This window comes from Lygodium microphyllum, chromosome 15 (genome assembly GCF_053477565.2).
Source record: "Lygodium microphyllum isolate KBCC chromosome 15, Lygodium_microphyllum_v1.1.10, whole genome shotgun sequence".
Classification (NCBI taxonomy): Eukaryota; Viridiplantae; Streptophyta; class Polypodiopsida; order Schizaeales; family Lygodiaceae; genus Lygodium; species Lygodium microphyllum.
The window spans coordinates 124234528-124249633 of NC_141149.1; the positions used below are offsets into that span (position 1 = coordinate 124234528).

General features: G+C 39.1%; 1 protein-coding gene across 1 annotated transcript; it reads right to left on the reverse strand.

Annotated features, from left to right (window-relative positions):
* Positions 1-12344: 12344 nt before the first annotated feature.
* Positions 12345-14248, reverse strand: LOC148025019 (uncharacterized). Its single transcript, XM_087693793.1, has one exon. The coding sequence runs from the start codon at positions 13528-13530 to the stop codon at positions 13162-13164; it is 369 nt and encodes a 122-aa protein (XP_087549919.1). The 5' UTR covers positions 13531-14248; the 3' UTR covers positions 12345-13161.
* Between the last annotated feature and the right edge of the window lie 858 nt (positions 14249-15106).

Consider the following 15106-nt stretch of genomic DNA (forward strand, 5'->3'; position numbering starts at 1 on the left):
TAGGACTAGTTTTCTTGAGTTTGCTGCATATTCTGATTTCTGCCACGGCCTCCAAATCGGCCTCCTCTACCTCTGCCTTTACCTCTTCCAGCATTTGAGTAGAAGACAATTTCTTTTGAAGTTCCTCCTGAAGAAGATGCACCACCATTTCTCTGCTCCTCAGAAATTAGAAGAGAAATCAACTCCTCAAAATCAGGAAATCTTTCACGAACTGAAATGGATGTCCAAAACTGTGCATAATTCTTTCCTAGACCATTCAAGGTCACAGAAACTAAATTATCATCTTCCACTGGCGACCCAATGGAAGCAAGTGCATTTGCAATCTTCTTCACCTTCATGTGGTAGTCATTGATGCTCATATTTTCTCTTTGCACATTATGCAACTCTTGCTTGAGCTGCATTTTCATGGCTTGAGTATTTGTGCTGTACATTTTTGACAAAGTATCCCATGTCTCTTTTGGCGTACTTGCATCTTGAATATGCACAATCATAGAGTCTGAAATACTGATAGACAGCCAGTACATAACTTTCCTGGCTCTCTCATGCCATGCTTTGAATGCCTGCATTTGCTGTTGATTGGGAACATCAGGAAGAACTGGTTCTTCTTCATTTCCTGCAACAAATTCCCAATATCCTTTTCCCATAAGAAAATTCGTCATTCTAAACTTCCATGCTTGGAAGTTGTTCTTGTCAAGCTTTTCAGTTACAATCTGTGAAAGAGAATCAGACGCCATTACAGAATCCTGCAAAAAATTCTGTCACTGCAGAGAACACAGCTTCAGCCTCACAAGGGCAAATCTGCAAAACTGACGAAAGTGGTATTTAACCACACAGTCACTTCCTAGTGATGATTTTGCATATACAGGAACCAAGGATGATTCTGTAACTCCCAATGTCTCTGCACACGAGCATACGATGCAATATCTGTGGTAACTTTTCACCGACCTATAGAACAGTGGTCGCACAGCATAAAACATGGTTTTTTTCTGAGTGCGTGCAGAAAGCTTCCGCCTCCAAAACAGGCCCCGAAATGGCCTCAAATCAAAAAAACAAGGTCGCCGAGGGCTGCTCCCAAAACAGAAAATGAAAGCAACACTGCTCCTCTTACCAGAACACCGCGAGCTTGGCTTGCTTTCTTGAGCTCCTTACCACGAACAAGGCTCTGATACCATGTCAAGATTGTGGGAGAGAAGGAAGGAGTCTCACTTGTAGCTTTCTTGCTTGCACAATGGGGGAATACACACAAGGGTGGAGGCTGAAAACAGTTTTCCTCTTCTTAGTTGTGTAAGCCAAAAAGAACTCTCATACAAAGAAATAGAAGAACCCTATATATGGGTCTCAAACCAAAGACAACTAACTAAGGTGGCATACTAACTGAGCCACGAACTAGAGTAGATAAGGATAGCTGTCGTCTAGCTATTATTCATGGGCAGTGTACCAACCGCATCTGCAACTGACAAGTCGGTGACATAAATGCACAACGGTCACCCTAGCATATCGCGAGTGGAGCTCGATCTCTCAACATTTACCCCGTCCCAAGAAGTTATCAAAATCTTCAATCTCCAACTGTAAAAAAAGATCAATGTCAAATGAATGTTTAAATCAAACATATTAATGTATATACATCTTACAAAATTTGAGATAATAGTACAATTGATTTTCATCATTTTCTAGCTTAGTTGGATTCCATATGTTAGTTGATGATTGTGCCTCATTGGTATCTTCCAATTCTTTAACATATTGCGACTCTTCTCTTCCAAAATGGGAAATTCCAAGTCGGTCTTGAAGGCCATGGAATTCCTCTTCAATAATCCCATACTCTTCCTCAGCATTCTTTATCTTACGAAAACAAAGAGAAAGGGCATCCCCTGCTTCAATAAACTTGTCGTCCGTAATTTCAGTGTCAAGTTTAAGTAACTCTTCTTTCGATTCATTTTCGACGTCAACAATGCCATTTTCAGCATCAGAAGCCTCTGCAATGATGGCTAAACAATAATCCTCCCTAAGATTGAAGAGCCTTTGAATGTCTACTCTAGCAGTACGTATTCTTTGTCCTTGATAGGGAAAGTTGGAAGTGACGCAATAGTATAAAAAGAAGAGTCACAAAAAAGATCTGCATTTGCATGGTTTTCTTCAATAATGGTCTCAGTTTTGAATTGGGCAACATCTAGTTTGCCAGCAATATTTGCTTCTTGCTTAGGGTCCAAACATTCCTCTGCATCCTTGTCATTTGCTACCTCGTCCAAAAGGCAAAAGCTGGAACATTTTGGACCTTCTAATTGTTTTTCATCAAATTTCATAGGATATTTAACAAGAGAAAACATAATGAATGCTGTTGTTTTGGACATAAGCCTACATTTCCTAGAATGAGTAGAACAAAACAAATCTGAGGTACAAAACCAGTCAAGAGAATGAGATGTACACTTTCTTGAAAAGAAGCCTTCTCTGAAGATGAGCTCCCAATAGGTATGTGAACATATTCCTTTGCATCCTTTTCAACCACTGGAAATGCAAGACTTTCAAACTTTGCAAACTCCTCCAAGAAAAACTTCTTACATGAGTTCAATACATGGTCAATATCCTTGTCAAGGTTGAAAATATCCTTTGCAGTTCCATAATAAGATAACTCCATGCCATTCTTAAGAAGAAAGTCTAGGAGCCTTTCAAATGGAGAAACCTCTGTGATCTGAGACAATCCAGAAACCCTCAATGGTGACTTGCCTTTGATTGGAGACTTCTTAGGAATTCCCACACTTGCTGCTGAATAAGGGGAGGAAGCTGTGGGAATTTCAGGGGAGAAGGCAGCACAACCAGAAGCTCTTATTGACCCTAATGACAATCTTCTTCTTTTTTTAGAAGGGGTTACCTGCTCTTGTGAGCCTACAACATCCTTAGGTTCAGACATGAGTGAAAGTACGATACCACGCGAAAGTGTGCAACCACTTCACGAGCGATGCCTTCTCGCTTCATATTTACTAATCGACGATACGACGCCCTATATCGGTCACCGCAATTACGGTACGAGGAGTTGTTTTTTTAACCTGCGCTTAAAGATAGTCGCACCGTATCAGTCACTGCAAATACGGCATGAGTAGGTGCTCTTTAAACATGTGCTTCATTGTTTTTGCGCCGCATCGAACACTGCAAATTTGCGCTTCACTGTTTTCACTATTTTCGCGTCGTATCATTCACCACAAATACAATGCGAGAGGTTGCTTTTTAAAACTTCATTTCACTATATTCACGTCATATTAGTTAAACCGTGCTTTAGCCTATCGCAAATACAACACAAGGAGTTACATTTTTGACCCACGGTTTTTTCCTATCGCACCGTATTGGTCATCCGCAAATACAACGCGAGGAACTTCACTTCAAACCTGGGATTTTTCTCCTATCGTGCCGTATTTGTTATTTATGTTTGGGTTACTTATGGTTTTTAAATATTCTAACTAGTCTCATTTTTTACTCATGGTTTTTAAATGTTCTAACAAGTCTCATTTTTCTGCAAGTTCATGGCTAGGACAAAGCAGACTGCAAGGAAGGTGTATATAGATAGAAAAGAGAGTGAGGAGGAGACAAGGCTTTCAGCTTCTCAATCTTTCCATCCTGAGATCCCACCTACCCCTGGTTGCCCTCAGTCTCCTGCCATGGAATCTAAGCAATCTAGTGTAGAGACAGTGTCTTCTCCTGCCCAAAGTAAGCTTCATCATGTACAATCCTACCCTACAACAACTGCTAAGTTTCCAACCTCCCTTAGAGCCCCTATTCAACAGACAGAGCAACCTGGACCCTCTTATGCCCATGGAGAAGAAGACCCTTCCAAGCCAAAGAGAAAGAGAAAGTCTAGATTTTTTTAATGTTCAGAAATGTTTTAGTGAGATAAGGAAGGCACAAAGAGCTACACAGCATGTGATTCCAAAGACAACATTTATTAGGGTTGTCAAATATATTTCTTTCAGATTATCAAGGGTGTCCACTGAAGTTGGCATGCAAAAAAAATGGCAGCTTGCAGCCATTCTTTGCCTTCAGGAGGATGTTGAAGACTTCGTTATTGATTTTATGAACGATGCTTACATTGCTGCTGCCCACGCTCATAGAATGACTTTGATGAACAAAGACTTTAGTATGGTAAGTAGAATCAGGTATAGGTTCAACAAGGTATTGAGCCCCGTGCCCACTACTGATAAAAAAGTATTTGAGATCCTTAACGTTCCTCCAAAATTATCTAGGAGAGCGAAACGGCCAGTGGTGATTGAGGACGTGACACATTTACACCCTGCAAAGACCACCTCCGAACAAGTGTCTGCCTATCAAGAACCTAAAGAAGTTGCCCATCAAGAACGACCACAAGAGAGTATAGAGTCAGAGGATGAAGTTTGCAAGAGAAACATTGATATCCTTGGTCCTATCAATCTGAAGAGAATGGATGAGGTATACGGGCAAATGGTTGTGAATGTCTCTTGCACTTTTTCAGAAGACTATCTTAGTATTTCTTGTGAGAACAAAGAAATGTTTGTTAAGAAAGATATTTAGTTGTCAAATTCAGTAGTCTTTTGTTGCATAAGATAAGGATTTTTGGCTCAAAATTTTTTAATTGAATGATAGTGTTGTTTTTTTCATTGCAATTGACATTCATTTAGTTTTGCTTTTGGTTTTAGGGCATTAATTTCTTCTCTTAGCTAAGAAATCTCTAAAACTATATTTATTGTTGATCCATTGTTATTAGTGGAATTGTTTTCAAAATCTCGTTCAAACAGAGAATTATTTTTCAGATCGTTCGATCCAATTACAAACTACCATTTTTTTTTTCCCTTACCTTGAAAGGTATGCAATTTTGCAAAGGGTCTAATGTATACTTCTTTATAGTATGCATTTCTTACTAACATTTTACTTTGCAGAGGACATTGGACCTTAATATATATTGATATTTTCACTCGAGAAATTATCCTTATGAACTCTCTTAGGGGTATCCATGGTCAAGCAAAAATGTGCCTTGAATAAAAATCCTCACTTTTTGGTTTATTGTTTATTTTATTTATTGTCCTTTTTTTTATAACATGTTTCCATTTACAGTGATGGGAGGTTGGTGGTAACATTTTTGGACACTACATATGAGGATATTTCTGATCCTCAAAAACCATATAGTTTTCTCTTACAAGAAGTGCCCTTACAAAATGATGTGTATTCTTGTGGATGAAGAGTAATTTCAAATGTTTGTAGGACAATGGATTCAAATATTCTCAAGATAGATGGGATTAATGTAAGTATCTTTCACATTCTGTTTTGAGCAACGTTATTAGATTTTGAGAAACAACATTATTATCAAATTTTATAATCATTCCATTTCTTTGTTTTTACTCCCTACAAATACGAACTATCACTCACCTTACAACTTATTACAATTTTCCTTGCAGTGCAAAGATTACCCCGATTCATACACATGGTGGATAAGAGAGAGATGTATTGAGTTAATTTTGGATGGGGCGATCACACCAGTCGACCCCGACTCTCCTCCACATAAATCCTTAACTAAGAGTAAGGCAAAAGGCAAGTCATTTGGAAAGACAAGTAAGGCAACCTCCACAAAGACAGAAATGCCAACACTTTCTCATCTACCCCCTCAAGAGAAGAGGGCCTTCATCCAAGTTAAATTCTTCAACCAATCAAAAACAAAAATCCACTACAACTGCAAGATCTATCTTTTCAAAAAGTGACAAAGAAGTTACAATGATGAAAGAAGACAAATAGATACAAATGGCAAGATCTTTGTATATCTACACTTCAATTTTGTAACTCTTCATTCAATGAAAAGCTTTTTGTCTAACGTAATGTTTTCAATTTTATGGCTCAAAGCTTACAATTGAAGGAAGCAAGCAACTCATACAAGAGAAAAAGCGTTCAACTCTTTTCCCTACTACTTTACCATTTACTTTGAACTTATATTCTGGGGATGTACAGTCTAGCATCTCCAAGGTATTCCTTACATCTTTAAGATTCCAATTGGAAGTGATATTTACCTCCTTTTCTATAACTTGCACCTTAAGATTGAAGGGCATGCAATCTGAGTCCAAGGGAATCCACATGTCTAGTTTAAGTTTGTATCTCTTATAATCAAAACCCAAAGAAAGAGTTTGTCATGCTATATTATAAAACAAAGACAAGGATTGGGGGCATACAATACACCTCATGGTGTCACCCTTATGGTCAACATCTCTAGATTTCCAAAGCTTCCCTATAATGTTATCTAGTTCTGTGCTTGCAAAATTTCTACTTAGCCAAGATACTTTTGTTCTCTGTAAGTTTACTATTTTGAAGCAACCCACAAAGATATGTAAGGGGATAAACCATGACACGCGTATTCTTCTTGAGATCCTTCAAGCTGTCATGGACTTTTGAATATCTTGACATATTTTGAATTTAAAACTATGCATGATTGCCTTATCAGGAACCTCCCAAATAAGAGAGGAGAGACTTGGAATTGGCAAATCCTCGATATGTCCATATGTACCCTCTTTAGATGGAATCACTTATTGTGCATAATATATAAAAATTCTTCTCTCACTAAAAGAACCGACGGTCTCATTAGCATATATAATGTCTGCAAATGCCTTATGAATTTCATTCAAAGTTCCACTCAAACTCTCCATAGGTTGCTATTCAATACTTGTTGATGGAAATATATCTACAATGAAGAATTCAATATTAATACTTGCTTAAATTTTTAAAAAAATCAAATATGTTATCAGCTTAAGACTTACAATGTGTTTGCTGGCAAACACGTTCATTAGGAGATAAGTGCATATCCTTGGCCATGTAAACATGTTGCACTTTAACTAACCACCCTTCATGCGTAATTTTGAAAGCAATGATACGCTCTTTCCAGTGATGTTTTATATCCTCTCTTTTTCTTCTTTTGACCTTGTGAGAGCCTTTGCAAGAGGGCAACATGGTCACCCAATCGTTTATGCAAAAGGTTTTGGGCTCCCATTTTCCGTCTACTCCTTGGCCATGGACAGCGCAAGAGTTTACTAAACGAGATGAGCGCCTTTTGGATGCCATACTTAGATTGAAATCGCAAAGAAAAGTGCTCACTGAGAAAGAAAAATAAGCAAAGAAAGAAGCTCACCGAGAAAGAAGAATGAACAAAGAAGAAATAGTGAAAAGACTAATGAAAATATAGTCGGGGCGCCAAAAGCTCCCGAGTTTCAAAAAAGTTAGTATTAACTTCACAAGAACATTATCATAACCGGTTTTGTCAGATTTTATAATTAAATAAGGACTTCGGGACCATCAAAACATGTCAGAGTTTGGAGATTTTGGCTAAAAGAGAGAAGAGAACCACGAAGTCGACTCTACTATCTCCAAAAAGGAGGAGACAAGAATACCATATTCTTGCACATGTGGCAAACTCTCTTTGGCCCTTTTCTTAATCTCGTGATTAACAAAAGTGCATTTTTTGAATCGTTTTTTGCCCTAATGCAATTGCAAATTGTACATATTTTGAGCAATTTTGAGCAAAGACTATGAAATAGCACATTTTTTTAGCAAAATTGAATCAGTAGATAGTGTCCAAGCATAGTCCTCCCTTTCTTACAAACTAAGCACGGACCCTAAATTAATTGGCCACGAATCATTCAACATACCAAGGTCTAAATCAATTACATCCTCATCTCTTATCCTCTCCTGAGACTCTATTGGCTCATTCAAAGTTACTTGGTAGATATCATCTGTAGTGGACCCCTCATTGGATTCGTCACTTGATGACAACTCACTAGCAAATGGAGCATCTAATGTGACTACCTCTGATGAGGATAAAGGAATTCTATCACTTTGAGGAGATTCAAGGTAGGCATCTACTACTACATGTCTAGCACCTCTACCAAAGATCAATTGACCAGTAGGTATATCAACCTGACAGTCTCCTTGTAAGATCCATGAACTGCCCATGGCCTAGCAATACTTTTGATAGCTAGGTCGCCCTGCAAACCTAATAACCCTAAAGTCCAAAATGCCTTCCACATTCACAATGGTCACATGGACTTTAGTAATGCAACCTTCAGGTTGTCTTAAACTATCATGAGCCATTCAAAGCATTGTGGAGGCATCTTTTTTTATTTCTAATCCCAACCTCTCCATCAATATAATATTGATGGAAGATCATGTATCTACAATAGCATGATCCACTAATATTCCATCAACATATGATGCTACCCTTGTACAATGCTTTTTAGCACGTTCAAACCAATCATCTCCTACTCTCACGTTATTTCCAAGGGCTCAACAATATATCTTGTGTGCAAAGAATCTTCTTAAATTCATTACACACTCCTAGAGATAACTTAATCAATTGCTGGAAGTTTACATGGCTTAACTTTGCAAAGAGAACTTGCTAAATCAAATTCATGATAGCTAGCAAGAGCTCACTTTTCTCACTAGACCATTCTCTCCTTCGGTCTTTGAGCTAGCTTTGGTGCCTCTTTCTTGGCTTTTTCCTTCTTCTTTGGCAACTCCTTATCCTTCTTGGGGTTGGATTTACCATCTAATGACCTTTAGAGGTTTGCCTTCCATATCAAGATTAAGGACTTGTGTCCCTTTATCATCTTGCTTAGGATTTCCATCGACATGATTTACCTTATCTTTATTAGGATCTTTACCCTTTCACCTCTCGTAAACGACCTGTAAATTAGAAGCTTTAGTGACATTGACATAGACAACTTCAATAAGGCTAACTCCACTACCACTAGGAAGCTCCTCTACCATAGCTTTCCCTCTTTGTAGTATTTGTTTCAGTTCCTCATCTTGCTGGAGATTATTTCCTTATGCTCGATGAATAATTGGACTAGCTATTTACTTCCGGAGAGAACTAATCTTACTCCAATAGGTACTAGCTAAGTGGCCAAACTTTTCACATATGTCACATTTAACATTTGGACAATTCATAGGGAAATGTTGACTGCCACACAACTTACTGCTAAATCTTGAGGGGGTACCCTCTTTAAAGTGTTGACTCCCTATCAAATTATATTTCTTCTTAACAAAATTGACATAAATAGTTATTTGTCTATATTATTTGGTGATCATGTCAATATAATGCTTCATCATATTGTTAACTTCACTAAGGGCATTTAAGGCAATTGACTCATAGCCACAATCGTCTACCTGTCGTTCCATTGGCCTCTAACCACTTGATGACCTTCCTAGTTTTTCATAGACACATATGATCATTTATCGTCATTTTTGTCGAATGCCCCTTGCTATTTATGCAGGGGGTTAGCCAATAACCTGATGCATTTAGTGTCGGGCCTCTCGAGCCCTTATCCTTGGTCACTCTTGTACTTTAGTTGGGTTATGTTAGGACCAAGGGTTTGTTTCAACAGAATGCTTCCGAATGGTCATTTTGTGGATTATTTCATTGGGCCAAGAGGGCCAATTATTCTATAGTGAAATGTCACATTTCATTAGGCCAAGAGGCCATGTGTTTGTTTAATGCGGGTGCAGTTAATGGGTTTTGTTTTAGTGCTATGCTAGACAGATTTGGTGGATCTATTTGACCCCCCATTTAATCTCTGCAAGGTTTGGTATTATAAAGCAACTATGTGATCTGGGAGCCAAAAAGTGCATGACGGAGGCCAGGTTTATAGATTTTGATGCCACCAAGCCAGCCATCTAGTCCTTTGCGGATTAGAGTTCTTTGTTTGGCAAAAAACAACTTATGCCAAGTGTGAACATGAAAAAATTTTATCTAGTTATTGTGTTTAAATCTTAATAAGCTTGTTTAAGGCTTGAGAATCCAAAAGACACAAAAAATGAAATGTGAGGGGAGCACTTTTTTTCGATGCCCCTGAATTTTATTAAAAAGTGCAATTTTATTGTTGGTGGAGTCAAGAGGAATGAAGAGAGTGTAGCAAGATATTGATTTTCTTTGCCATCCATGGCTCCAAAATTTGATTAGAAATTGACACATTCAATCAAAAGATGTGATTTTAGTATTTCTCTCTTCTTTCTCCTCCTCTTGTGTGTTTCTATGGATTAATGTGTATGAGAGAAGGTGGTGTACTGAGAAGAAAGATTTTGATCGTGCAATGATGCGGAAGTGCAAAGGAGGTCAAGGTTGAAAGGAGGGACAGTGGCTATTGGAAGCATTAGGGGGCCTCCAATTATGGATACAAATGTCATAAAAGCTCGATTTTATGAGTAATTCATAGATTTTATTATTTTATGATAAATTGAAAATAGTTGAAAATGATTGCATTTGGTTGCCAAGCTCTGATTTATTAGAAATATAAAGCAAAATCAAGAAAAATCAATCATCTAATAATTTGTTTATAAATACACAAAATCCATAACTTTGCGGTTTAAGGAAAATTATGCGATGTTGGGGTTTTGTCATGTGTATAGTGTCCCTATGGGTTGAAATAGGATAAGAAAATCATTCTCAATAAGATCAATCAATCTAAGCCAATGAATCAGTGAATATTAGTAATTATCTAAAAATAAATAGTGAAAAATAAAAAAACTAGAGAAAAATAGATTTTTTACATCCGAAAAAAATGAAAAATAAGCTTTATGTTTGTGAATGTATAGTAAAGCTAAAGCCGAGGTTTAGCCTTAATTTAGCCCTATCTCCATGTTAAAATGGATTTTTATTGCTTTCGTGAAAGAAAAATACATGAAAAATATTTTTAAAGCTACCACTGAATACATAACTTTAAGTGATAGGGAGAAGGGGATTGTTGAGCACTTAAAATATGCCAGATTTTGATGCTTTTATGATGCATGCATATAGGATACATTTTTATCTAACATTAAAAGGGTCTAGTAGCACGAGAATGCTTGGTACCTTAAGCAACACAACAATTATGGATTAGAAGAAAGGCACGAAAATAACTATTTTTGCACTTTCACAATGTTGATTGTTAATAAGTAAACTTGTTTGAGCACGGTAGTCATACACAATTGCATTGCACACACCATATGGTATAATCATGGATGCATAGCAATTGTTTTCATGCACGATGACCTATGTTGAGAGTGTGAGAGGTCCTAGACAGAGGACCCAATAAAGCAGTATTAAAGCTGTATGGATCGCAAAAAGGCAATGGATCCACATCCATTGAAGTCATAGCCGACTCCTCTAATGAGGTAACAGATGGTACATCAGGCGACGAAGAGGCTGTTAAGAAAATCTTTCCTAAGAAAACAGAGGCACAGTCCCTAATAGTGGGTACTGTAAGCCAACTACCATGGGATGTAAAATTCTTGTCCATGGGTGAATACCTCGTGCCTCAACTAGAATCAACTTCTGAAATCACCTCTGATAGTAAAATAGAAGCATGGATGTACTGTTCTCCCTGTTACATGACAGTCAGAGACAGAGCAGAGTCAGTACTACTACAGACACAGTACAGTTATAGAGCAAAGACAATACAGAGGCATAGCAGATACAGAGTGGCAATAGAACAGAGACAGAGCGGATACAGAGACAGTAACAGATACAGAGCGAGAGCCAGAGGCAGAAGCAGAGTCAAAAGCTATGATAGAAGTAGAAGCGCATTATGCAAAGGCAGAAGATCAGTTCTTCTTCTACAGAGCCTCTACAGAAGCAAAGACAGAGTCTCCAGAGGAAGAGGATGGAAATGATGAGGAAAAAAATGAAGCAAGTTATGAAAGTGCAGATGAAGAATTCCCTTTGATAGAGGATGATCTTATTGATGTTCCTACAGAGACCTCAGAGGCCGAAGATCTCCGGGTGTTGGATGGAATGACTATGGTACCATTTGGGTTGATCAATGGACCACAAAGTATGCAGAATCTGTATAAGCAATGGATTAAAAACATAAAGATTAAGTTCATCAGTGGCTCTTGTCGCTCTGACTGTTCAGTCTAAAGAAAAGATGATGATGATGCCCCTTGTCCAACAGAAGCCAAAGCCCTCAGAGCCACGATCTCTAGAAGGTCTGTGCTATGTGACATTCCTAGATGCATCCTCTGAAGATGAAGCCTTGAGCCCTGAGGAGATCACCACTCACACAGAAGCAAGCAAAGCTCTGATACCCTTTCAGCAACCTAAACAAACGAATGAGTCATCTATACAGGAGAACACTGGTTCTAATGGGACATCAAACAAGGATACTACTCTCTTGAAAGAGTCAGACCTCTATCCAGAAGCAATCCGTGGGACATTTATCCGTGAAGTGGAAGGTGAAAGACAAGTAATGTTCCCATCATGAAGCATGGCAATATCAACATCCAAAAGTAATGTTGATGTTGAAATGTAGCAGTAACTCAGGCGGCCTCTGCGTCGCAAGATTTGTAGCAGTAATGTAGGGAAGAAGCAACTTGCTCTTTCAGGCGGCCTTTGCATTGCAAACAGGGCTATTCTTCACTCTGTGTGTGAGGCAAAAGCTCAGCAATATTAAGAGATTGCAAATACGTTCCAAAAGAAATCACAAATATCTACCAAACTTCTCTTGTGGATTGAGGAATGGAAAGACCAGTGAGCCATCTGTTCCTGATAGCAATACCACTTAATTTCATGATCCATAATAAAAGCATTTTTATCGAGAAAGATAGCTGGAACTGCTGCTTTTGTGATGGGAAAAGGAAGCTCGCAGAAACATGTACAGCTTAAACAGAAACTACGCTTGACATCGCAGAAACATGTACAACTTAAACAGAAGCTATGCTTGACAATCGTCTGGATCACACTTTTGGGCAGTCCGATTAATAGATCCATTGTCGTGTGGCTGTACACTGGTAAAATTTTGTGACCTCGATCAGATCATGTGTAAAATATGACAATGCTAGCTCGATGCCTTGCATCGAAGCAATTCTGGAAAGCCTCAATACTGCGTTTTGTACAGCTTCGCTATAATAGATGATCCTGTGAGAAATCGCCGTTCTTCAAAGTTACATGAGAGAAACCTGACAGAAGCATTTGCCCATATTTTGGAAAAAAATCGAATAGCAGAAACCCATTTGGTATGTCCACTCCATGAGTGTATCCATCTTTTTGGAATGTAACAGTGATCGTTTGATGCTTTGACATCTTTAGGAGCAGCAATCCATGATCTTCCCTGATAATCACGCTCTTCCTTGCCATGGAACGTACTTTTATCCTGGTGTTCAAACTTCTCTTCTTTGTCTTTCTCACCTTTCTTCTCAGCACACTTGTGCATACTTCTTCTGTTCCTCAGTAAGCTCAGTCTGCAGCCCTTCTTTCTTTCTTGACCAAGGACTTTTTGGATTTTTTTGGAGCCACAGATCAGAAGCAGGGTTTAACACCTCCTGCTGCACCTCATCATCCATATCATCAACACTTGCAGACTGGTCCGTTGCATAGCCAAACCTGTGAAAAGTGTTGTACTGTTCATCGAAGATGAAGGACAAGATACCTGCGTCTAACACCTGTTCTGCAACATTCTGAGGCCCTAACTCTAATACCTGCTCTGTAATATTTTGAGACACAGGATCAGAATCTTCCTCAGGCAACTCATTAAGATCAAACATGAACCGTCCCTTGGTTGCCATGTCGAATGTTGGAAACCACTGGGTCAATCAAGTGAGGCATGAAAGGTGTACATCACAGCGGTTCAATTTGAGCACCACGAGGCGCACACATAGTGCTCTGTTCTGCCCCTGGTCTATATCCAGCTTCTGTTTGACACGAGGAACCAAGGATCTCAGATAGAAGCATCCTCGACAAATCCCAATTTGTGATTTCGCATGCCTTGAACAATCCCGTCCTTTGCATAAGGATGTGCAGGTCCAACGATGGGAGCCCACAACTGATCGTACGAGGTTGTGGCGGCACTGGACAGAGGTCTTGGTGGAATCGAGGCCGACACAATGGGTGGCGAGGGACTCATCGACCTTCTCCCAGTGGGCGAGGCGTACCACTTCTCCTGGTAGGCGGGTCCCGGTGAGATGGGTGGAGGGGGCGCTCATCGAGGTGAGCATCGTCCTCCTCCTCGTGGCCGTGGCAATGCTGGGAGGTGTCGTCGTCTGTGGCCATGGCAACAGGACAGGGGAGGCAGAACAGGGCAGGCAGGGGCAGGGGTCAGGGGCAGAGGAGGGCGAGAAGGAGAGGAAAGAGGAGAAAGAGGATGGATGATGATAGAGAGAGAGAGAGGAAGCAACACTACTCCTTGAGCGTAGAATGCTCCTGGCATGAGAGAGAAGAGAGAGGAAGCCTCGCTCTCATACCATGTTGAACAGTGCGCGAGGGGACGAGGAATGAAGGAAGAGAGAGGAGAAGAGAGACACAAGACATCGGAAGTGGAACCCCAGAAGTGCGTCAACTGAGCACACATGATAGGAATATATAGAGGGGACCTGGGGTGCTATATATAGACAAACTATATATAGCCTATATATAGACAGACTATATATAGCCTATATATAGACAGACTATATATAGCTAACATACACCCCCCCACACACACACGCACACATGCAAAGCTTCTTTCTTTCACATTCAATGCATTGTGTCATAGAAATTCAAACACTAAATAGACATGATCTAAATGCTCTCATTTAGTGCACTTTTAGGTACCCATGGCAAAGATTCTCTACAGAATAGAGCGCAAGAATCAATTTGAAGACCTAAAGATTGAAGATTGTTTGTGAAGTGAGGAAATGGCTAGGGTGTTGCAAAGAAAAAATCATAACATGGCAAGAGATAGCAATGGATGCGAAGATGGTTGCATTAGAGGCTCATAAGACTTGGGACCTAGTATCATTACATGAGGACAAGAATGCTATTGGCTATAAGTGGGTCTATAAAATTTATCATAATGTAAATGGTTATGTTAGCAAGTATAAGGCTATGCTCAAACATATGACATAGATTATGAATATACATTCAGTCTAGTTACTAGGATGGAAACTATTAGATGTGTGATTACTTTAGCAATAACAAAAGGTTGGAGTTTGTAGCAAATGGATATAAATGATGCCTTTTTGTATGGTGAATTGCAACAAAAGATATACATGGAGTAGTTAGTAGGTTCTTAGCAATATAGGGTAGCTGAGTAACAAGATTCTCTCCATAAAATTTTCACTAGAAGTAGCATGGATGAGAAATACTAATTTGGTGGGCATTTTT